Source organism: Calonectris borealis, chromosome W, assembly GCF_964195595.1.
Source record: "Calonectris borealis chromosome W, bCalBor7.hap1.2, whole genome shotgun sequence".
NCBI classification, from domain to species: Eukaryota; Metazoa; Chordata; class Aves; order Procellariiformes; family Procellariidae; genus Calonectris; species Calonectris borealis.
In genome coordinates this window covers 28,283,178-28,308,809 of record NC_134351.1, presented here as the reverse complement: position 1 = coordinate 28,308,809, position 25,632 = coordinate 28,283,178, and the positions used below count along the sequence as shown (strand labels likewise).

The window sequence follows — 25,632 nt, the reverse complement described above, 5'->3', positions numbered from 1 at the left end:
TCATCTGCAGAACAACCGCCAGCAGCAGCAAAAGCAAGACTCCTGCGCCGCCGACTACAAGAAGGTTAAAAGTGTATATTGGATTTCACCCCGGGAAAACTAGTACACGGAGTGAACTTGAATTTTTGGCTATTTAAGGAGGACTGGAGTTTGTTGTGAAGTTGCGGTGATTCAGGGCAGAGCCTCGTCTTGATTGATTTAATCTTCATCGAGATGACTGTAAAATTAATAGATGAAATTATTACTTTTTGAGTCTTTTCTTAGGGTCTCCGGGCAGTGTTATCAAAGCGAAGTCATGATGTATTCTCCAATCTGTCTCACTCAGGTATAGATGCGTTTTGTTCTTATTTATTTATTTTTTTATATGAGTTGTTAATGAGTTATTGCTAGTAGTTGTAATGGGTTAAAGCACACTTCTAACTGCTTGTCAGGTCCAAACTCCTGTCGCACAAGAGAATGCGCTGTACCAGACCTTTGTTTTGGGGAGACTCATTCAAAGTGTCACACGTAGACAAATACTGTTTATTGTTAGTGCATAAAAAGTCAAAGGTTAACAACATGGAAATGAGAAAATTACGATAAAAAGCAGGTTTGATTTGATTGGAAAACACCGATCTGCTGTCTTTTCATCCTGTCGGTTTATTCACCCCAATAAAAGGGTGTTAAAGGAAAGTGTTATTTTTGGAAAAAATCAAAACAAAAATTACCCAACATTGTCTGGTGCAACATAATACTTTGTTTAATTAATAAAATATAGTCTGCCAACAGCATGAAGAGGGTTTGAGTGAGGATGACCAAGCTATAGGATATTTTCTTACTTGGTTATGTAGGGATATGGTATTTTTCTTGTCTAATTTTGGTGTTTATAAATGAGCATGTACATGGCTATTTATTAAAATTGTTTATTAAAACAATGGGGAATGTTTGAACAAACCGAGGAATACTGCTTTGAATGTGGAGAGTAGTTTAGTAACGTGTATGGGTTTCTGAAGTTCTTCAGAACCTTCTTCTGTGAGGGGGGTCGAGTGGGGATATTGTTCTTTTAAAACTATCATTTTGAGACATTAGTGGTATAGGAAGTAATCCTTCAGAAATTAAGCATAAGTGTCCGCAGAGCATGTTTGTCGTTATCGCTTTAATAAGAAATAAGCATCTTGATACTGGAGCATATTCAGAATAGTAAATTATATCTGTAAAGCTATGGGCTAGTTCTCAGAAGTTTTTGTGCTAGTCAGTCTTAGGAGGATGTGATGCAAACTGATTAAGCGATAACTGCTTGCTTCCACATTGGTGCAGCAAATAGCTTAAGAAAAAGAAAATGCGTGAAACTAAGTCTTATTGTTACATTAGTATTAAACATCTAATAATGCACTTATTTGCATAGTGAACAGATAATTGTGTTTTCAGTTATTTGATGATTAAAAAGCATTGTGATTTAAAAGGACTAAAGCATTCGTAAAATATGCATGAAGATGAAAACAATGATAAGGCTTATTTAGTGATTGGTTAGAGTCCTGTAGCTTTTTGGCTGATGCATTTTTTTATTGTTTATATTTTGTTTGGTATCTAAGTGTGATTGACTTAAATACGGGTATTTTCAGCAAGTAAATGTGAACTTGAGTGGAGCAAAACTGGAAATTGAAATAGTACTATAAAAGAAAAATAATATACTATGTATAGATTGCACTTTGTGTAACAGATATACACATGTTTACAGTTACACACTTAAGAATTACTTCTGGTGGAGTCCACGATTAGTTAAAAAAAAAATCTCCAAATGCTGTCCTTTCTATGAAATTATTGACAGCTACTGAGACCTCTACACATGAATATATATATATGAGTAATACAAAGGAAACAAAGCGGTGGTGGTTTTTTTTTTTTTTTTTTTTTACATTGAAAATAGCAAACTTTAACTTCTACCTGTAATAAAGCACATAGGACTTTTGTTATTTTCTGCTTTAATTACTTTTTTCCCCCCATATATTTGCTTTTTGGACTTTTTCTGTCAAAGATGTAATAAAGTCCGTTGTTTCTACCAAATCTATATTAAAATGCCACTACTTAAGTTTATATTAAAAATATAACTCATTGGATTTTTGCACGCATAAATGAAGCACTGTTTGTCTTCATGTGTTTAAAAACTTCTATATATTGTTTTCCAATCATGCTGTATCATTTGCCATGTGGAAGCGGCTTGTATTTAGTAATGAATATATGGAATACAATTGCAGCAATTTTGATTTCCTTTAATTTGTTAACTTTTTTTTTTTCTGCTTGGAATGATTAAAAGGTCTCTGTAGTCATCTTTTCTTTGCCTAATTTTAAAGATTAAGTTTACAGGGTAAATGAGAATTTATTTGTTTGTTTAAAGTAAAAGATTGATTACTCTTCAGTTGTAGTTGAGTTAAAACTATCAGAGTTGTATCTGTTGTATTGTCTGTAAGATGCCTCAGATACAATTCGACTGTAATAATATGTGCTCAAAAATGTTTGCTATAAATTCTTAACACAGATGAAAATAGAATACTTGATTGGACAAAGGTTCTTGCAGAAGCAGTAGTTCAGTTTGCATGGAGACAGCATTGTAGCACCTTTTAAAACCAGATCTGAAATCTAAAAGTGTGGTTTTAAGTCAGTCCTTCGCAGTATTACCCATTATCATTACAGTAATATGAATATGAGAAAACTGCAAGGAAGAATGAAGACTTACCAAATACAACTTAATGTTTTTTTTTGTGTTTTTTTTTTTTTTTTTTTCTTTTTCTTTTCTCATCCCCCATGTACCCCCTTACCCTTATTTTGGAATGAATATAAACTTCATTTACTTCTTTTGCTGAAGCATGATAGGATGCAGTTACTGCATGCCTTTAAGCGGTCAGTCTCTTGTCATATTTTTGCCATAGTTCATTTTTATTTTGCAGTTGTCCAGGAATCTTAAAATATGTTTTAATTTTCTTCCCTCCCTAGAATATGTTGTTTGTTTATTGGCAGAGAAAATCCATGCAGTGAAATTGAGAACGCAAGGTTTCCTATGTATAATTGCTAGATATCTACCTTATTTATTGTATGGTCCTTTATTCAAGCTTGGATTAATTGATACAAAGTTTGGAAAGGTAGAAGGAAGAGGAAAGTATTTCTGTTTCCCTTTTAGCTATTAGAAAAAGAAAACCTGACCTATCGTTATTATACCACAATTAGAGTATAGATAATTTTCAGTTATTTGCAAACTATGAAAATATTTCAAAATAACTTCCATTTTAATCTAAATTGTCAGTGCATGTTGATTCACCAGCATAATTTCTTAAGACATTTGAAAATTTTACCTGCATAAATCACTTCGTTGAAAGAGCAGTTATGGCACATGGGTAAGTGCCACATAAAAAACATTGTTTCAACATTAACTCTAGAAATAGTACAGGGAAAAATGAAATTTAGTAGATAGGAGATTTACTGGAGAATATGTATGATTAATAGCAAATCTCCATTTAGGATCATTTTTATGGGGCACTTCTTGTCAAATAATGCTTCATTTGAAAGGAATCCAGATGCACAATGAATCTCAAAGTTATTTAATAATATTGCTTTAGAAGAGGACATTATTTGCTGTGTTTCTTTTGTCACATTTTAACATACATCTTATAGTTTTAGGACTTTATGATATTATGAAGCAAAAGCATGACCATAGTTAAAAAAATAAAATGTTTTCACTTTTTAAAACAAAATTATTCAGTCATTATAGACTGGAATTTAAAATTTGAAATTTGACTATATAAAATTATTTATGGATTTACAATACTATCAGTTATTATTGTTAATACTATATGCAGTATCTACAGATGAAGCCAATCCAATGTTCATGATGTTCTTACTAGAAAGAAAAACTAGTTCTCTGGTATTCTAATATTGTAGAATATTTCTGCAGCAATTTTATCACCATTTTTAAAACTAGAAATGCTGCAATCTGTTTTAGACATAAGGGAAATTATTGTACCTGGGACAAAATAATCTTTTCTCCCCAAGCCCTTCAGCTCCCCTGCTTTAGCCTCCAGCTGTTAAGAGTTTTCAAAACCTGTAGTAAATCTGTTTTATTCAGTATAAAATGAACTGGAATGATTTACCGACACAGTCTTGCTGTTTCTGTTAAATTCAAAATTTATTAACATTTTATTAAAATGCTTTTATTAAGATGACTTCTGGAGAACTACTACTTTCTGTATTAGTTATAATTGAAGGAGGAAAAAGCATGGCATCAGAAAGTGTATGAAGACAGGGGAATCTTATCGTGGGCTGTGGTTAATCACAGCACTATTGCTTTTCCACACAAAGAACTGGTTTAACTATTGTGGTTTAACTAACTGTGGTTTAACTATTTCCATGGCTTTAACGTGCAAGTATAGTATCAGAGTTGTTAAAAATCTCTGCTGGAAACTCCTAATCAGTTTAATTATTGTCTTTGTGGTTCTTTGTTAAGCATCATACTGGAATGTAATCATTTATGTCCTGAATGGTCTTTTGATATTGACTCTCTTTCTTCTCTATAAAGGTAGTGATGGCTATATGTAAACTGTTTGCAATTTTTCTTTTGCTTTGTCTTTGATTTGAGGGTGATTAGGGAAGAGAAATGACTAGACATTGTAGGTTTTTAATATTCAGGAAATTTTTTAAATCTTTTGAAATGTGAACTTTTTAATACTAAATTCTCATCCCAAAGGTCAGTATGTTTTCACAGTGGTAGTCTGAACTCTTTATAATTATGAGACAATTGGTTATGCTTTCAGCATTTTTTACCTAATCAGCCTGCTGATTAAATATAATTCATTCCCTGTCTATCAGAGTAATAAAAATATTAGTTTAATTGTGTTTTGGAATATATTCACATTAAAAAGTTTCAGTTTTAGTTTGATTGCACTGTGTCATTCCATATGATGAACAGTCTCTGCACAGTATTTAAAACCAAATATGCCTACACACAGAAAAAGATACTTCTCCCTAAGGTCTGACTTCCAAACCAAAATATAGTAATGATTGATAAGCAGATTTCTCTGTTCTAAACAGCAAATTAATTATATTCATATTTGTTCACAGAAAAAGACAATACTTTTTGGAAAAGGCCTATTTAGATATTAACATGGATGCATAAGAAGATGCTTAAAGCAGATAAAATGAAATAATTTAGTTGCTGTAGAATGTACTTGTAGACAACAATTAAGCATTACCTCTTTAATGCAATAAATATTGCAACTAGGCAGAAGATGATATAAACTTGCAGGTGAAGCCATATGACAGGAAGGGATATTTTAGAACTGTAATTAAATTGCATGGATGTCACAAAAGCAGTGTTTGACCAATGGTACACTTTTAATATCACCCTGCCACAGCACGCAGAAACACAAAGAATGCAATGTTTGTACCAAGTTGCCTTTTTTTCATTGTATACCTCAGATTGATTTTTAAGGGGTTTACAATTATTGCCGTACTCAAGTGATCAGTTAAAAAACTGACTTGGTGGTGCTTCAAATGCTATAGTGGAGCTGCTGGAAAAGCATTAATGTAATTCTTGTTCTCAACTTCATAAACTTGTATTTTACAGAGTTTGAGTGGTGGGAGGGAACCATGCAGAGTTGAAAGTACAGAAGCTTTTGTTCAGGAATTTTATATGACGTATTGTGTCTTTTATCTACTTTCACTTACTGTATACTGATTTCTCTAGTTACCACCACTGGAATGGTGCTGTTTCAGTGTTGGAATGTTGAACATTTGATAAGAAAATGGATCAAGTTTAATGGCACATGCTCTTTGTGCCACCAGCAGTTTCTTGCTGAGAGCATGCTCCAAAAGTGGGAACTGTGTGGTATTACACTGAGCATGTATATGCTTTGTGTTTCTGTACCACACAGAAATTAAATTGTGGTATTTGCTTCATCATTCCAAATGTTTCTGCTCAGATTTTTTTTTTAAATCGTATAGTGTCCTCTTTGTATAATGGTACTTTGCTTGGTGTTAGCTGTTCACTTGCTATTTACATATTAGAAACAAAACATCTTGATAGCATCTCTTTTAAATGATGTAGTCTGTACAGCATTGTGGGATGAAGTGAGAGGAGGCATATCAAATAAAATATTTACATGGATCTTTCAAAGGGTGAAATGTGGAGAAAATGTGATGCTCTGAGTAATTTTGTCCATTGTCTGATAGTGATACATAAGAGAGATTATGCAGAAGTTTGTCTAAATTTTAATTATTCTTTTCATTTTGGTTTTCACTTTGATATTTTCAGAAACCTATCTTGATATTGCCTTGCTTATAAGAACAAAGTGACTTTGAGTTTTCTTCTTCTCTTCCTTCCTCCCCTCCCCTCACTTTTTTTCCACAGGATGAATTTCACCCATTCATTGAGGCACTTCTTCCACATGTCCGTGCAATTGCCTATACTTGGTTCAACCTTCAGGCTCGAAAACGCAAGTATTTTAAAAAACATGAGAAGCGAATGTCAAAGGATGAGGAAAGAGCAGTCAAGGATGAGTTACTTAGTGAGAAGCCTGAAATTAAACAGAAGTGGGCATCCAGGCTCCTTGCCAAGCTTCGCAAGGATATTCGCCAAGAGTACCGGGAGGACTTTGTGCTCACAGTTACTGGGAAGAAGCATCCATGCTGTGTATTGTCCAATCCTGACCAAAAGGGTAAGATTAGGAGAATTGACTGTCTGCGACAGGCTGACAAAGTCTGGCGTCTGGATCTAGTCATGGTGATCCTGTTCAAAGGCATTCCCTTGGAAAGTACAGATGGAGAAAGACTCATGAAATCCCCACATTGTACAAATCCAGCACTTTGCGTCCAACCACATCATATAACAGTATCGGTCAAGGAGCTTGATTTTTTTTTGGCATACTACGTGCAGGAGAAAGGTAGGAAGCAGGTTGTTGCATTTTTGTGTTAGTATGTCAAACTGATTCTAAGTAGCCCTTTTTCTCCTAAGCGATGACTTGTAATGAAATGCTCTTCTGTGGTCTATCTACACAATGTGGGTATGTATACGTATGATATATACATTTGACACAAGTGTCACGTTCTCTTTCAAGAGAGACTAGGACACACTAAGGAAGTACTTAAGTTCCTTTGCAGTTGCTATTTATGTCAGTGGTAGTATTTTCCAGTTAGTGCTTCAGAAAGCATTATTATTATAGGTCTTTTTCTCCAGTAATGTTAATAACAGATGCAAGTATGTGCAATTGCACAGACACGTAGGTAATATAAATATTTATTTTTACCTTTTTTTACTACTAATATTCAATATTTTTCCTTACACTGATGAATCTACAGTTGCTTTGAAGAACAGTTGTAAACTTTCTCATCATTATTAAACATGAAAAAACTTTAGCAAAGAAATACTGCTTAGTAACTACCATAACTATATACTCAGATTTACTGCATACAATATTTACATTTTATTCATATTTGACAATACCATCTCATATTACTTGTCTGAACTTTAAAACAACAAACCACATTGTAATATTTTCACAAAATATTCCATAAAAGTTATATTTTCATAGTCACACTGGTATGCTCAGTTTTGTTTGAAAGATATTTTAATATGGAAAATCCCAGGTACGCTATGGAAAAGCTACATAAGTTTAGTGTTATAGAATTAAAAGAAAATCAGCTGATGATAATTCTTTATTGGGGGGGAAAAACTGTTACATATTACAATATTAATTTGCAGTTCCTCTAAATCATAAATGGATGTAAGTAGATAAAGTTTTTCTCAGATACTGAGGATAATGGAAAAACATTTTCTTCCTGAAAGGTCTTTTGGGTCCTCTCTGGTGATTGTATCATCCCCTGGAAGTCTTTGCATTACTGACTGGTCCACACTAATAAAGCATTTATTTCTTAGCTGCAAATCCAAACTAGGGAAAGTTTGAACTGCCACAGATGATGGACCTGGTAGTAGGCAGAAAGGGCCTACAGGAGAGCAGGTGGCAGGCTGTTATCTGATGTTTAGTATATAACTAGAGGGATTTGACTGAATGGTTTTTATTAGTAACAAAAAAGTAAAATGGTACGTCTTTATTTGACCATTGATGGATTTTTTTCTTATTATCTATGAATATTCATTCTTTAAGAGAACACATACACAGCACAAACTTTTTAATTTTAATGAACCTCTCTTTTAGAATCCACGTTTAATTACCCAAGTGATGCATTATGATTACAGAAACATATAAATATAGTTAGTCTTTCTGAACTTTTCATGATGAAAGAATATAATTCATTGTTGTTGGTGTTTTTTTCCTGCTTGTATTTAACACTTTTTTCCACAGCAGTAGACAAAGTATACAACAGTTGTTGTGCAATGACTTTAAGCAGCTGCTTAATTGTTAAAACTGATCCTGGATAACACAGAAAGTAAGTGTGCTGTGATAGTGTCGAACAAAATATCTTAATTATATATGATTTGTCCCTTTAAACTTCTTTTATGCAGGAAAGTTAAAATGATATTTGAATACACATATTTCAAGACATAGCTTATTGATTAATTAAGTAGCTTTTAAGCCAAAGAAACCAGGGTCAGTGTACTTTTAAACATTGCCAATTTTTTCTGTTGGTGGAAGCCTGTAACTTGAAATGGGGAGTAGGGGTTGCAGGACATTCCTGATTTTATTAGTTTAAATGAATTGACAATATGAGTTTATTCAAGAGTTGTCTAAATTGTCCAAGTTGTTCTAAATAGAAATGAGTAAGATAAGCATACTCTAATGTTATGACTTCATTATTATTTCCAAAGTTACAAGGAGCTACTGAGATAATATACTGAAAGATAATGTTGGTTAATTTCTTTGTATTAAATCACACTTGGTAGACCATTTTATATTGTAAACAATGTACTTTGTATCTCTCTTGCTGCTTCATGGTAAATCTGTTCACATCTGGTGGTTCTCTTGAAAAAGTCATATTAAGTTATCCTAGTATTTTTTTCTTTTTTTTTTTAATTAATCTAATTGAAAACAGGTTATGTCACTTTGTAGTGCGCTTAAGAACACCAGGCTTTGCAAAATTCAATCAAACCGCTGCATCTTACACATGTTTTGCTTTTTATTTTTCTTTTAGAATATGAAACCATTTGATATGATGTGGGTTATCATAAAAGCTAAGCAGAGAAATAAAAATAATTTGCAAATGAAATATGAAGGAATTAGCACATAAAATGAATAAAAAAGGGCAAAGTAGTGGGTTTTTTTTTCCTTGTTGTTGTTGCTTTAAAACTGATAGGGCGGGGGGGAAGAAAGAATAGTTTGAGTGCCAAGGATAGTTGCCAGTTGCACCAGGATTGGCATCAATCTTTCTTTGTTTAGCTTAGGATGCCTGTGATTTGTTGGTTGGCATCTGCATTGCAGTGCAGAGTAACATTACAATATATTGACAATTTTTAAATTTAGAAATGTCAATAATCCTTTTGGTTATTTATAAAAAGAGATTCTACTTCCTTGTTTCTATGGGGGGGGATAAGGACCAGCCTATCAAGTTTTGTCATTGACCAACTTAATTTCTTTCTGCTTGCTCCTCTCAGAATGTAGCTTGTTTCTCCCTTTCTCTTACTATCTTCTTGTGTTTCAGGATCTTAAATAGAAGCGGCTTGACATAGGTTGCAATGCTGCTGCTTTGATTGGTTTGGAGGAAGAAACAGTGAAGTTTACATTGTGATCAGTACTTCGTCCATTAAAATATTTAGCATCACAATAATTCTTAATGGTATATTTCTATGGGGTTCTGTTCATTCTATGTTTGTTTTTTTTTCCTGAGTTTTAAAAAACCTTCAAACCTTGAAAATGTCATGATCATTGCTTCTGTTGACAAAACTTTTTTTTTTGGTCAGGCATCAGGCAGCCTCTATCATTTGATATGAAATGCATCTCAGTTCATAAAATCATTTCATGGTATTTGAGTCAATAAGTGCAGCATTTATGCTGTGTTCCGTTGTTACAAAAACCTCCATTTTGTTTGTCAAGTGCCAGGAGAGGAGGAAAATAAAGGCAGATAATGTGTTTGATGCCAATAATGGTTGCCAGTAGCACTGAGGTTGGCATCAGACCCTCTTTGTCTAGTTGCTGAATGCCTTTGATTTGCTAGTTGGCATCTGCATTGCAGTGGCATATTAGAAAGTTTTTGACAATCACTGAATGGAAGCTGCAGTAGTTGTTTGCTGCAATAGAATCCCAGATAATATAAATTCATTATCCTTATAGATGTTTTACTTAGTCTTATAACTGACTAAAAAAAATTGCATTGCTGTTTGTGTAAAAAAAAAACATCATCTGCTGCAATGTTTTTCATTTGCAGAATTATTAATCCCTGTGTTGTTTCTGCTGCTTTTTTCTTTTCCAACATAAATAAAATGCAAACCTGATGTTAGCTATTTAATCACATACTGAATGAAGCATAGTGGACCTTGAGAAATGCACTAAACATTTGCAATTGTTTTTAATGTGTGCTCCTCTCAGTAAATTTCTCTGTGCTCCTCTCAGTAAATTTCTCTGATCACTCATGTTTATCCACTGTTTACACTCTCCTTTGTCCTTGTGTAAGGCTGATATAATTGGGAGGGGAACCTGCATCCCCTGCTATTAATAAAATCTGAAGTTGAGGGGAGAATCTTTTAAACTATCCAAGAAAGAAAGCAGAAAATAGATACAGATCTGCTTAGTCTGATATTGTTCAGACAGTCCTGAATTTGTAAGTTCTTAAAAATCAAGATGCTGTAACAGTTCCAGCTCCATGATTTTTGTTACCAGGAAATCAACAAAAATGCTAAATCACTTCTGTTGAAGTTTCCTAGAGAGTTAGTATTAATATTGCTTTATGGTTAACCACCATTACCTCATTAATTAAGAAGAAGGATTAACGGTTCTATCCAAAGGGCTGCACAGAAGGAAGTCTGGCCTATGTGAGTACCTGAATTGTCAGGGTTGTCTTGTGTGTTTGGGAAAAGCAGGGGTGCAGAGAGAGAGAGAGAAAGCTGTTTTTTTCTGTAGAGTAGGTAGGGGAAAACTTTGAGTCCAAAGATTCATCTGCCGTACCACTAAGAAGTTTACAGATCCCAAGAAATAGTGACTGCTGTGTGCACTGTGTAAAAATCACATGATTTCAACAGTTTGAACTTTAAACTAACTCAGGCTTACTGATTTTTGTAATGTACTTTTAACTGTTAAGCACATTTTCAGATAATCTCAACTGAAGCTCAGAAATTTTTTTACCTCATCTGTATTGATTTTAAGCATAGTCTTGCTGTGAAAAATGTAACTTAATTTTAAAAGACATTAGAATTCTTTTTTAAAATGTGATATAAAAAGGAGCTAGTGAAATCTTAGTGGCTTATTGGTTCAATCTTTATTGAGCTGTTCTTAAGAGTTTTATGGATTTATTATCTTAAGGAGCTTCAACAGGTTTGGGTAGGCATTTTTAAATTATACTGTAGTTTACATTTAGTAAATAGGCCTCTAGAAAACTGATGTTATTAAGAATATTGAAATAGTACTTTTTATATTTTAAAGGCATATATGCGATTTCTTTGGATGGCTAGTTCACTATGAATATAAGCAAATGTGTTTAAAAATAGCATGCAAAATAATGTTCCAGAATAGTTTTTCTGTGTAGTTCATATGACTCATATGTTCAACATTCCACAATATTCTCATGGATTTAGGACAAAGGTTTCTATTCCTCTTGAACTTTGATGTTTTCATGTTTAATTACTGAAAATATTAGGTCCGGAAGGTTTAAACAGTCCATTAAGTTGCTAATTGTCTCTACTTCCAATAACTTCAGTAATTTGGCTCCTAAACACTTCATATGGGAACCTTTAGTTGAAAATTTTACCTATTTCACAGAAGGGTATATCAAGGCACAATGTGATTTGTCAGAGTTCACACAACTAATAGGTAGATGATCTGACATTGACTGGAAGTTGTGCTCATTACTTTCTGTACCTATAGATGCTTTAGAAGCTTGTCACATATACTGAAAAGACTTGCTGATCCCCTGTGTTAAAACAAATCTCAGTTTTGAATCAAAGAACCAATATAGAAGCATAATGATGACTTTAATATTTTATCAGTTCTCATTTAAGAGCTTTTTGTAATATAACTATCTAATAATGAATAATGAATTTTTTAAAACTTCACTTTGCTGTGAGCAATTCCAGTTCATTCATGTATGCAGAAAATATAACTTTTTGGTTTAACTGAAAAAGACACCATACTGACTTCTCTCCTATTTATCTACTACACAGTACAGAATTACTTTGTCAAGTAATTTATTACTTCATTGTACTTTATTACTTCAATGTGCTGAAAAGATCGGGCATGAAATGCATAATTAAAAAATGGTGATTAATTTAATTTGTACACAAGTATAGTTTTATTTTCTGATTGATTCTCACAAGAAGTCCACATCTTTTTCTTCTTCCTCTTCTTCCTCCCCACCTTTGATAGAGGAGTAGCTTCAGAAAGCTTAAGGACTGGTGGTTATTGAAACCTCTGGTTCTTAGAGCAGCATGCCAGTGCTAAACATAACAATTCAAGAGTCTTTCTAAAGATTCATATTCCATTCTCAATGGCAAGGTAGTATGTTGCTTCACTGTAGTCACTTGGGTTGGTGATCTTAAAACGAAGTTCAACTGCTAATTGAACTAAATAGGCTTGTTACACCTATTTTGGGATGGAGACAAAATCACATATCTGGAGATACTTTTCTGATGAATGTGAAAAAAGAAAAAGGCTTGTGTAATTAGCCAGACTAAGACAGTAACAAGATGTGATTCTTTATATGGTGGTTTCATGGTTTTACTCTATTTTTTTATTTTTAAATTCATAGAACTTGTAAAAACAGCTGCTAATAAACTGGTTCATAGAAGTGAGGCAATCCTAGATTTGAATTGAATTGGAAGTTTAAAAGGCTTAAAAGCTAGTAGAAGGGAAATAAATCTTATGTGTGCATTGTACTGTCTGCAATCAATGAGTTCTGTGTAAGGTTGGGATACAGTCTTATAGTACAGCTTTTCTTCTTTTTACCACATTTGTATTTATTATAAAATTAGTTTCTGCTTGAAAGTTCTTTTTTCCAAGATTGAACTCTCTTCAAAAAGAGGATTTTTTTTTTAATGTGAATATATTTATTAAGTAGATGTATTAAGTCTTAACTTTAGTAGGTTTTGGGGGTGTGTGTGTGTGACACCAACATCATTATTAAAGTGTGCGTGGCTATTGTTCTAGCTTATTTCGGACATGGTGGGAGATTGGTAGTTCTGGAACATTTCTCCTATGAAGAAAGGCTGAGAGAGTTGGGGTGGTTTGACCTGGAGAAGAGAAGGCTCCTGGGAGAGCTTATTGCAGCCTTTCAATACTTAAAGGGGGCTTATAAGAAAGATGGAGAGAGACTTTTTACCAGGGCCTGTAGTGAGAGGACAAGGGGCAATGGTTTTAAACTGAAAGAGGGCTGATTTAGGTTGGACATAAGGAAGACGTTTTTTACGATAAGGATGGTGAGACACTGGAACAGGTTGCCCAGAGAAGTTGTGGATGCCCCAACATTGGAAACATTCAAGGTCAGGTTGGATGGGGCTTTGAGCAACGTGATCAAGTGAAAGATGTCCCTGCCCATGGCAGGGGGGTTGGACTAGATGATCTTTAAAGATCCCTTCCAACCCAAACCGTTCTATGATTCATTCTATGATTCAAAACTTGATTTTGTGTTTGTGTGCACATGGACGTGTGCATGTGTGTGTGGATTCTAATTGAGGAAGGGCCAATAATTCAAAATGTGTTCATCAGTGCTAGTACTTTGGACATTTCGAATCAGTCTGAATACTAGACCTTTTGCTTGTAGCTTATGCTGTGTTCCATCACTCTGTCTCCCCAGTGCCCCAACTCTGCTAACAAATGTGACTTAAACTAATGGGTGCATACTGAATCACAGTTTAATAACACTTCAATGTTAAATTCTTCAATAATTACCCAAGGCTTTTGGGACATTTGAAACTATTTTCTGCTTTAAAAAAGAAATGGGCAATAACAATAATAATAATAAAAAAACTCCACACCACTGTAATACAGTACTAGGTAATGAATTGTGTAAAAACTTAGCTAAAGTCCATTCAACCATTAAAGGTTCTTTAAGCCTAGTGCAGCTTTACACATTTTAACTGTAATGATATAGCTCTAAAGCAGAAAGGAACCTTTTAAATTTCTCAGTGTCATTCACTGTTTTAAACATACCTTTGCTAAAGGTACCTTTACAGCTTTAAGTGGCCTTTTAATTATTTCCTCGCAGAAAAAATACTCCCCCACACTCCTCTCCCACTCAAGAACAAAATGCAGAAGTAAACTGTAAGTCAACTCTGTTCTGAGAAATTGAGTGTTTCTGTTAAGTTATCAAAGAAGATAAAGTTTCTAATACAGGTTTAACTCAAAGGTTGTGCATAAATATGTATGTTCTATATTACTTGCACCTGTTCAACCATGGAGAATTTTAAATATTTAATTCTTGAACTTCTTGGTTATATGCTTGTCTCCTCAACCTTCAAATTGTAATAACCTGAATTTTTACATGCATTTTTTTAAGCGATGAATTTAAACAAGTGAAAAATAAATATAACCTATCTAAAATCTAGCATTGTACTCTAATTTTTAGTCAGGTATCTTACCGTCTTCTTCAGAAAACATAATATATTAGAACATCTAATAAAGTATTTATACATTTTTATTTAAAATAGAAAAAATGTGTATCGTAGAATATAGTAATTACAGACTCTGTTGCTTTAAAATTACACATAATTAAAATATTTGTAGACTCCTCTTTTTTTGGTGAACTATATTGGACCACAATGCCAAAACATTTTCAGTGTAACTTTCTGATGAGACAAGTTACAAGGAAATGCTACATTTGCTTACAAGATTTTTAAAAGTGCATTGTATATAACAGATAAGCAACAATATTTACTGCAGGACCATGTTTCCGTTCTGTGATTAATGCCACTAAAAATGATAGCCATCCTTTCAATACATCTGCTATACTCCAGTGTCTCTGATTTAAAAGTGTGAAAACATGTCTTAGTCACGACAACTTATATTTTCTTATTCTGACATCTGCAGTTTCTGGATGGATTACCTTAAATTTGTTATGCCATGTTAAAAGACTTGTTTTCCAAGGCTGGCCTCAGCTCTTGGCTTTAGTGTCAAGAACCTTGCTATGTAATGCAACATGTCTTGTTATGTTTAATTGATCAAAGCTGATTTGTTAAACAATCAATTTGTGCTGGAACTTATGCCCACACTAAGTGGCTACCTGAATCTCTTGACCTTGACTTGTCTGGGCCATAAAATGTCTACAAACTGACTTTTCCATTTTTCAGAAGCGTCACTACCTCTGATTCTTTGTGGTAGTGTTGTCGATTTAAAACCCTCTGTCCTGGTTTCGTCTGGGATAGGGTTAAATTTCTTTCTAGTGCTGTGTTTTGGATTTAGTATGAGAAGGATGTTGATAACACACTGATGTTTTCAGTTGTTGCTAAGTGCCCTCCTAGTCCAAGGACAGCTCCCATGCCTACTGACTGAGCTAGGTACACAAGATGGGAGGGAACATAATAGGACAGCCAGCCCAGCTGGCTAATGGGGTATTCCATACCATGTGACGTCATGCTCAGTATATGAATGGTAGGTGTGATCCAGGAAGTACCGATCGCTACTTGGTTATCGGTCAGCGCGGGTGGTGAGCAGTTGCATTGTGCATCACTCATTTTGTATATTCTATCATTATTATTATTATTATTATTATTATTTTCCCTTTTTCTGTTCTATTAAACTGTCTTTATCTCAACCCACGAGTTTTTCTCACTCTTACCCTTCCGATTCTCTCCCCGTCCCACTGGGGGGGCAGGGGGAGTGAGCGAGAGGCTGTGTGGTATTTGGCTGCTTGCCAGATTAAACCACGACAGTCCTTTTTGGCGCCCAACGTGGGGCTCGAAGGGTTGAGATAACGATAGATCTGACCAAAGTGTGTTAAGGCAAAATTGTTATAAGCATTCATTATATTGATTGGTCACAATGTTGATGTATTGGCTGTCAAAGTTGTGGGGCTGGCTCTCAATGTTGGGTCATGTAATACCTTGCTTGCAGTATATGTTCCCATTTGTGCTGTTTATCATTATTCGGAACTGGGCCAAGATTATCATTTTGCTGCTGTTTTATGAGGTGATAAAATCATTGGTTGCAAGTCTAACCTGGTATCTGTACTCGGCACTGCCGTCATTTCTGTACCTCAGGAACCACCTCTTAGAAACTATTGGTAATTATACTTTTTTCTCCTCAGAGAATGAATTTAAGGGGGAGACAGGATGGGACACTTACCCCACGTGTTCATCTTCCCTTCCATATCTCCAGAAACTCCTTTTTCTTCTATCCTCTTCACGAAGATGTCCACAATATTCCCTGAGAATTTTGAATATCCTTGGGATGTTCAAACAAGCATGTTCATATTGCTACTATGTCTCCTGAATGTGGTTCAGGCCTTGTTTAGGGTTAAAGAATTATTCAGGAATACTGTCCAGAGATCAACCCTCAGGAACAAGAGTAAGAGGGAGGGCGAATGGCGGTGCCTCATCGGGGTGGGCGGAGCGGTGGGTCCCGGGGGCGGTAGGCAGCGGGAGATCAACCCCGGCAAAAGACACAGTGGCTGCTCAAACCCCCACGACAGGCACTGCGGCTACTTCAAACCCCACGACAACCCCTGTGGCTACTCAAATCCCGGCAACAGTCACCGTAACTTCTCCAACCCCCATGACAAGCACTGCAGCTACCCAAACCCCAGCAACAGGCACTACAGCTGAACCAGAGGACCAACCCTTGCTGGTATCTGTCGCCCCTGTACAAAAGAGGAAATCCTGGAAGCGGTGGTCAGGTCGTTTAGAAAGGGATGATGGAAGAGCAGGGCCATCATGAGGAGAGGAGGAGGAAGAGGAAGAACTCATAAACGAGATGGAAACCACCTGATCCCTATACCTGAGTCAGTTGTGAGATGTGCGGAAAGGTTTCAGCCGTCGTCCAGGCGAGCATATTGTTACCTGGCTGCTCCGATGCTGGGATAATGGGGCCAGTAGCCTGGAATTAGAGGGGAAGGAAGCCAAACAGCTGGGATCCCTTTCTAGGGAAGGGGGCATTGACAAAGGGATTGGAAAAGGGACACAGGCCCTCAGCCTCTGGAGGCGACTGCTGTCAGGTGTGAAGGAAAGGTACCCCCTAAAAGAAAGATGTTATATATCGCCCAGGCAAATGGACCACTATGGAGAGAGGTATGCAGTACCTGAGAGAATTATCCGTGCTGGAGGTGGTTTATAGTGACCTGGACAACGACCAAACGCCCAAAGATCCAGATGAAGTCCAGTGCGCGCGACCCATGTGAAAGTACACACCACGGGGCACCCTGTGGTTTTACCTGCGTGACCACGGAGAGGACATGAGGCAGTGGGATGGAAAACGTACCTTGACCCTAGAGGCACGTGTACGTGAGTTGCAAGGAAAAACCGTCACAAAAGGGGGTTCTCCCAGAAAAAAATGCTGCTCCAGTTTTCAGGAAAAACCTGTCTCGTGACGGTCCAGTTTCCAGTGAACAGTTCCCCAGACAGAATAGAAGGGCTGATCGTACTTTGGATTGTAACGAAGGAATTCTTGACTCACGTTTGCAAGAAGTGAGAAACGGATATTATGACCAGAACTAGAGGGGCCCTGCCTCCGGCCAGGTGGAGGAAAGGGACAACCGGGTTTACTGGACTGTGTGGATTCGATGGTCTGGCACATCAGACCCACAGGAGTATAAGGCTCTCATAGACACCGGTGCACAGTGTACCCTGATGCCATCAAGGTATGAAGGGGCAGAACCCATTTGTATTTCTGGAGTGACAGGGGGATCCCAAGAGTTAACTGTATTGGAGGCCGAAGTGAGCCTAACCGGGAATGAGTGGCAGAAGCACCCCATTGGGACTGGCCCAGAGGCTCCGTGCATCCTTGGTCTAGACTACCTCAGGAGAGGGTATTTCAAGGACCCAAAAGGGTACCGTTGGGCTTTTGGTATAGCTGCCCTGGAGACAGAGGAAACTAAACAGCTGTCCACCTTGCCTGGTCTCTCGGAGGACCCTTCTGTTGTGGGATTGCTGAGGGTTGAAGAACAACAGGTACCAATCGCTACCACAACAGTTCACCGGCGACAATATCGCACCAACCGAGACTCCCTGCTTCCCATCCATGAGCTGATTCATCGACTGGAGAGCCAAGGAGTGATCAGCAAGACTCACTAACCCTTTAACAGTCCCATATGGCCAGTGCGAAAGTCCAATGGAGAGTGGAGACTAACAGTAGACTACCGTTGCCTGAACGAAGTCACGCCGCCACTGAGTGCTGCCATGCCAGACATGCTAGAACTCCAATATGAACAGGAGTCAAAGGCAGCCAAATGGTACACCACAACTGACATCGCTAATGCCTTCTTCTCCATCCCTTTGGCGGCGGAGTGCAGGCCACAGTTTGCTTTCACTTGGAGGGGCGTCCAGTACACCTGGAACCAACTGCCCCAGGGGTGGAAACACAGCCCTACCATTTGCCATGGACTGATCCACACCGCACTGGAACAGGGTGAGGCTCCGGAACACCTGCAATACATTGATGACATCATCGTATGGGGCAGCACAGCAGAAGAAGTTTTTGAGAAAGGGAAGAAAATAATTCAAACCCTTCTGAAGGCTGGTTTTGCCATAAAACAAAGTAAGGTCAAGGGACCTGCACAGGAGATCCAGTTTTTAGGAATAAAATGGCAAGATGGACGTCGTCAGATCCCAATGGATGTGATCAACAAAATAACAGCCATGTCCCCACCAACTAGCAAGAAGGAAACACAGGCTTTCTTAGGCGTTGTGGGCTTTTGGAGAATGCATATTCCAAATTACAGCCTGATTGTAAGTCCCCTCTATCAAGTGACCAGGAAGAAGAACGATTTCAAGTGGGGCCCGGAGCAACGACAAGCCTTTGCACAAATTAAACGGGAGATAGTTCAGGCAGTAGCCCTTGGGCCAGTCCGGGCAGGACAAGATGTGAAGAATGTGCTCTACACCGCAGCCGGGGAGAATGGCCCTACCTGGAGCCTCTGGCAGAAAGCACCAGGGGAGACTCGAGGTCGACCCTTAGGGTTCTGGAGTTGGGGATACAGAGGATCTGAGGCCCGCTACACTCCAACTGAGAGGGAGATATTGGCAGCATATGAAGGGACTCGAGCTGCTTCGGAAGTGGTTGGTACTGAAGCACAGCTCCTCCTGTCATCCCGACTGCCGGTGCTGGGCTGGATGTTCAAAGGGAGGGTCCCCTCTACACATCATGCAACCGATGCTACGTGGAGTAAGTGGGTCGCACTGATCACACAACGGGCCTGAATAGGAAACTGCAGTCACCCAGGAATCTTGGAGGTGATCACGAACAGGCCAGAAGGCAAAGATTTTGGAATATCCCCAGAGGAGGAGGTGACACGTGCTGAAGAGGCCCCACTGTATAATAAACTACCAGAAAACGAGAAGCAATATGCCCTGTTCACTGATGGGTCCTGTTGTCTTATGGGAAAGCATCAGAGGTTGAAGGCTGCTGTATGGAGTCCTATACGCCATGTCGCAGAAACTGCTGAAGGAGAAGGTGAATCGAGCCAGTTTGCAGAGGTGAAAGCCATCCAGCTGGCCGCGGATATTGCTGAATGAGAAAAATGGCCAGTACTTTATCTCTATACTGACTCATGGATGGTGGCAAATGCCCTATGGGGGTGGTTGCAGCAGTGGAAGCAGAACAACTGGCAGCGCAGAGGTAAACCCATCTGGGCTGCCGCGTTGTGGCAAGATATTGCTGCCCGGGTAGAGAACCTGACTGTAAAAGTCTGTCATGTAGATGCTCACGTACCCAAGAGTCGGGCCACTGAAGAACACCAAAACAACCAGCAGGTGGACCAGGCTGCTAAGATTGAAGTGGCTCAGGTGGATCTGGACTGGCAACATAAGGGTGAATTATTTATAGCTCGGTGGGCCCATGATGCCTCAGGCCATCAAGGAAGAGATGCAACATATAGATGGGCTCGTGATCGAGGGGTGGACTTAACCATGGACGCTATTGCACAGGTTATCCATGAATGTGAAACATGCGCTGCAATCAAGCAAGCCAAGCGAGTAAAGCCTCTCTGCTATGGGGGACGATGGTTGAAATATAAATATGGGGAGGCCTGGTAGATGGATTATATCACACTCCCACAAACCCGCCAAGGCAAGCGCTATGTGCTCACCATGGTGGAAGCAACCACCGGATGGCTGGAAACATATCCCATGCCCCATGCCACTGCCCGGAACACCATCCTGGGCCTTGAAAAGCAAGTCCTGTGGCGACATGGCACCCCAGAAAGAATTGAGTCAGACAACGGGACTCATTTCCGAAACACCCTCATAGACACCTGGGCCAAAGAGCATGGCATTGAGTGGGTATATCACATCCCCTACCATGCACCAGCCTCCGGGAAAATTTAACGATGCAATGGACTGCTAAAGACTACGCTGAGAGCAATGGACGGTGGGACATTCAAGCATTGGGACACACATTTAGCAAAAGCTACCTGGATAGTCAACACCAGGTCATCTGTCACTCGAGCTGGCCCTGCCCAATCCAAACCCTTACGTACTGTAGATGGGGATAAAGTCCCTGTCGTGCACATAAGAAATATGCTGGGGAAGACAGTCTGGGTTACTCCTGCCTCTGGCAAGGGAAAACCCATTTGTGGGATTGCTTTTGCTCGAGGACCTGGGTGCACTTGGTGGGTAATGTGAAAGGATTGGGAAGTCTGGTGTGTACCTCAAGGGGATTTGATTTTGGGTGAAAATAGTCAATGAACTGAATTGTATGATGTCAATTGTTATATGATATTGTATATCATTATTTCTATGGTTGCTATCAATGGTATAGCAGTAAAAATCACCCAGATTAATGAAGAATGAACTAACTCCGATGAAACCAAGCAAAGTGCAACTATGATAGAACCGGACGAGCGCAGCAATACTGAAATGAGAACTGGCTTCAGGATGCAACAGTCCTACACCACACACCATCTCTCCTGCCCTGAAAGACTGTTATGACAGATGGAGCCCAAAGTCGTGGACTAAATGAACTCAGTGGACGTTTTAGAGGGATAGTCCATAGACTAAGGGAATGATATCTGTGTGTGCATATATATATGTGTGTATATATATAAAGAAAGATAGTGGTGATTAATTGAAATGTATCGAATAATGTAAGACCTAAGCATGACGTAAATTATATAGAATAAGGGGTGGATACTGTCCTAGTTTCAGCTGGGATAGGGTTAAATTTCTTCCTAGTGCTGTGTTTTGGATTTAGTATGAGGAGAATGTTGATAACACACTGATGTTTTCAGTTGTTGCTAAGTACCCTCCTAGTCCAAGGACAGCTCCCGTGCCTACTGACTGAGCTAGGTACACAAGATGGGAGGGAACATAATCAGGACAGCCAGCCCAGCTGGCCAATGGGGTATTCCATACCATGTGACGTCATGCTCAGTATATGAAGGGTAGGCGTGATCCAGGAAGTGCCGATCGCTACTTGGTTATCGGTCAGCGCGGGGGGTGAGCAATTGCATTGTGCATCACTCATTTTGTATATTCTGTCATTATCATTATTATTTTCCCTTTTCTGTTCTATTAAACTGTCTTTATCTCAACCCACGAGTTTTTCTCACTCTTACCCTTCCGATTCTCTCCTCGTCCCACTGTGGGGGGTGAGGGGAGTGAGTGAGTAGCTGCGTGGTATTTGACTGCCTGCCGGATTAAACCACGACACCCTCGAAACACACAAATGAGCATGTTTATAGAGGAGATTGCTTTATTCTGCGCAGGGTGCAAGGTGGATATTTTCCACAAATCAAGCACAGCGCCACAAACTCCAGGCTCTCCTTTATAGTACAAAATTAGATAACCCACGCCTAAAGCCATGCCTAACTAATACATATTCATGAGATTGTGTAAGTGTTACTTCTTATCTTCCTTGACATTCTTCCCAGCCCTTCTGCGCTTGAGTCGGGGTCTCTGGTGGTCGTTTGGGGAGGTGCCCCCTACTCATTTTGAAGCAAAGTTCAGTTTTAGGGCACAGGTTTGCTGCTTTATCAGGGACGACCCTGGCAACCATTCAAGCCTTATTAAAAGTCTTTGAAATACAGCCTTTTCTATATGTTCGGGTCATCTTGACACTGCGTATCTCAGGGACTAAAGATGATGTATTCCAGGAAGGTTTGGGAGGAACAGAAGAGCTACATCCTTGATAAGAGAATGACAATTCATCGCACTCCTCAGAAGTAGTGACGAAGATTAACCTAAGAGTACATATTGTTTAAGCTTATAACTGTCTTACACATTATCTCCATAATTTGCAACTGTTCAAGGCTTCAGTAGTAGTTGACAAGAAGGCCTCAACTCCACCTTTACACCCCAGTGGGTTTCAAGGCATTCCTCTGAAGTTGCTGTCTTGTGTTTTATATGGTCTGGCTATAGACTTCATTACCTTCTGTTTGCTGGCAGTGATGGGGACAAATTGACAACCCTCCTTAGTGGAAGAGGTGGAATGATTTGTAGGTGTTGGAGGGAAACTTAATTTTCTCTTGCTTTGTAATGAAATTGTTTCTTTCAGTGTGTTCAAATTCATAATATTTTTTCAAGAGAAAATGCCCATAAGTCTTCATCAATTGTATACTGTTAATTTACTTTATGTGATTGGGGCATATTGGACAGAATGAAGGAAATATATGTGACATTTTCATCCTTTCCGATATAACTGTAAAATTTTTTTCAAAGTAATTTCTTGGCATTAAATGAAAGATCAGTTCATATCAGCATCACAAATGACTTCCTGATTTCTTAAGTACTAAAACATTGCTTTCTTAAAGACCTTTGTTCTATTCAGGATTATGTGTGATAGCTAAAGAGAAGGATTTTGTTTATTGCATTTGTTTGCAGTATCTAAACTTACTAAAAGAGGAGAGTCACCTTTGTCTTTTGCCTTTATGTGTGAAACTTCTTGCTTCTAATGAATACCGCTTATACTTGTGAATTACTCTTGGTGTGAGGGACAGTCATTCTCCCAATATCCTGACAAACTGTCTACTACGAATGTCCCTGATTCTAATATCCGATTCTTCATTTATACTTTGTGCTTTGTATAATAACCTGTGGTTCAAATGTTAGAACAGTTTATTGAGATGAGTATTACATCTAATCATCTGCTGTGGATGTATTGTGCCAACAGTTTTAGGAAACAGTGCCTTTTGAAATTGGTAACTGAACTTGATTTCTCTGCTTGATTTTTTTTTTTTTTAAATGAGATTGCATACTGTCCTGGTTTCGGCTGGGATAGAGTTAATTTTCTTCCTAGTAGCTGGTATAGTGCTGTGTTTTGGATTCAGTATGAGAATAATGTTGATAACACAGTGATGTTTTAGTTATTGCTAAGTAGTGCTTACTCTAGTCAAGGACTTTCAGCTTTCCATGCTCTGCCAGGTGCACAAGAAGCTGGGAGGGAGCATAGCTAGGACCAACTGGCCAACAGGATATTCCATACCATATGATGTCATGCTCAGCATATAAAGCTGGGGGAAGAAGAAGGAAGGGGGGACGTTCGGAGTGATGGCGTTTGTCTTCCCAAGTAACCGCTACGTGTGATGGAGCCCTGCTTTCCTGGAGGTGGCTGAACACCTGCCTGCCGATGGGAAGTAGTGAATGAATTCCTTGTTTTACTTTGCTTGCGCGCGCGGCCTTTGCTTTACCTATTAAACTGTCTTTATCTCAACCCACGAGTTTTCTCACTTTTACCCTTCTGATTCTCTCCCCCATCCCACCGGGGGGAGTGAGCGAGCGGCTGTGTGGTGCTTAGTTGCCGGCTGGGGTTAAACCACGACACATGTCTACACACAGTATTCCATGTGCTTGTGTATATGATCAAACTTTTTTTTCTTCTAGAATGAAACTCTGCAATCTAGGTCTAATTTTTAATTGCTGTTCTATAGTTCCTTTGAAGGAAGAGAGTGAGAATGCTGATGCAAGAAGCTTGAATGGTATCACTGTGGTGACAGTGTAAAGTATGATATAGTGTTTAGGTGCTAGTGAGAAACTTAAAAAGCCTTGGCTTTGTCTCTCTCCCTGCTATGGATCCCTGGGTGACCTCAGGCCAAGTTACTTAGTCTTGTTATGTCTCAGGTCCCCAGCTGTACAACAAACACCACTTGCTTTAGCTCTGCCTCAGTGGGGGTTGTGAGTTACTCAGATGGCAGGGCTATATACAGACTGAAACTTTACAATCATTTGTTCATTTCGCTGCAAGCAAAATCTTTGTGCCTGTGCTCAGCCCCAAAAAGGTTTCTGTGCTGTAAAGAAATGTCTTACCCCATTTTTTTCATGCCCAGACAGATGAAACTTGCCCAAGCATGGAAGACCAGCATAACGCATTATTCCACTTTGAGCCCTGCGGTGGTACTATTCTGTGGGAGAGGGAGTAGGAAACAAATTGCTTAGTGGAGTCAGTTTGCCACGGAAGATTCTTTGTGGTGGGAACAATCATCAGTCCATAGGAGCCCTGTGTAGGGTTGACTTTTGAGGATGGGGCAATAGTATAGGGGGTTTTGTATGTTAAAAGGGGTTTGTAAATTTTGTTGTCTGTCAAAGTCTGTATATGTGGCTTTAGTTGTTCGGACATTGTGCAGGGAAAGATGCTTCAGCTAGCAAGGAAGATGAGAGAAAGTATCATCGTTTACATTCATATAGTTGGGTGAGCACAAAGATTGCATGTGTAATGCTTGTAAGGGTGGCATTTGAGTTCAGTCTGGTTTCCCTTCCCCTCCTCTCCCTCTCAGGCCCAAGTTCTTCAGTCTAGTGTGCAGGTAGCTCAAATCGGAACATACCAGCATGGAGATAGAGCAGATGGTCAGGAGTTTGCTCTACAAAGTGAGATGAAACCCAAGCTGATGTAACAGTGTGCTTGTGTCTAGAATATGCTGGTCAGCTTGTTATAAATTACTGATAACTTGGGTAGTTTTGATTTGTGAGGCAATTGAGAAACAGGCCGTTCGTCAGGTTTATTTAGATCAGGTTTTGGTATTTCTTTCAGGGTGGTGTGTTGTTGGTTTTTTTTTGTGCGTGCATGTGTGTGAGGGTCGACATTTGCTCTGAAGCTCACATTGATTATATTGAAACTATCCAGAATATTTGACTACTGATTTGTGCTGTTTTGGATTCATTGTATCTTCTACCTCTACTTTTTCTTCCTTAAATCACTGTCTTCCTTATTCCTTCTCTTATGATGATATTCCAGGCTTGTTAATGAGCCAACTGTAACATCATCACATAGAAAGTTATTGTGTCTGCTTCTAAGAGTGGGAAGTGATGTTAATTTATGAAAAAAATCCAGAGGGACCTGGACAGGCTGGAGAATTGGGCAGAGAGGAACCTCATGCAGTTCAACAAAGGGAAATGCCAAGTCCTTCCGCTGGGGATGAATAACCCCA

The 25,632-nt window shown here is 38.6% G+C and overlaps 1 protein-coding gene across 1 annotated transcript in view; it reads left to right on the top strand.

Moving 5' to 3' along the window:
* The first annotated feature begins 295 nt into the window (after nt 1-295).
* Nucleotides 296-25,632, top strand: part of LOC142075028 (nuclear factor 1 B-type-like) — a 349,790-nt gene continuing 324,453 nt past the window's right edge. The window contains exons 1-2 of the mRNA XM_075136017.1: nt 296-325; nt 6,377-6,908. Of these exons, the coding sequence (XP_074992118.1) occupies nt 296-325; nt 6,377-6,908 (562 nt within the window). The remainder of the gene's footprint in view (nt 326-6,376; nt 6,909-25,632) is intronic.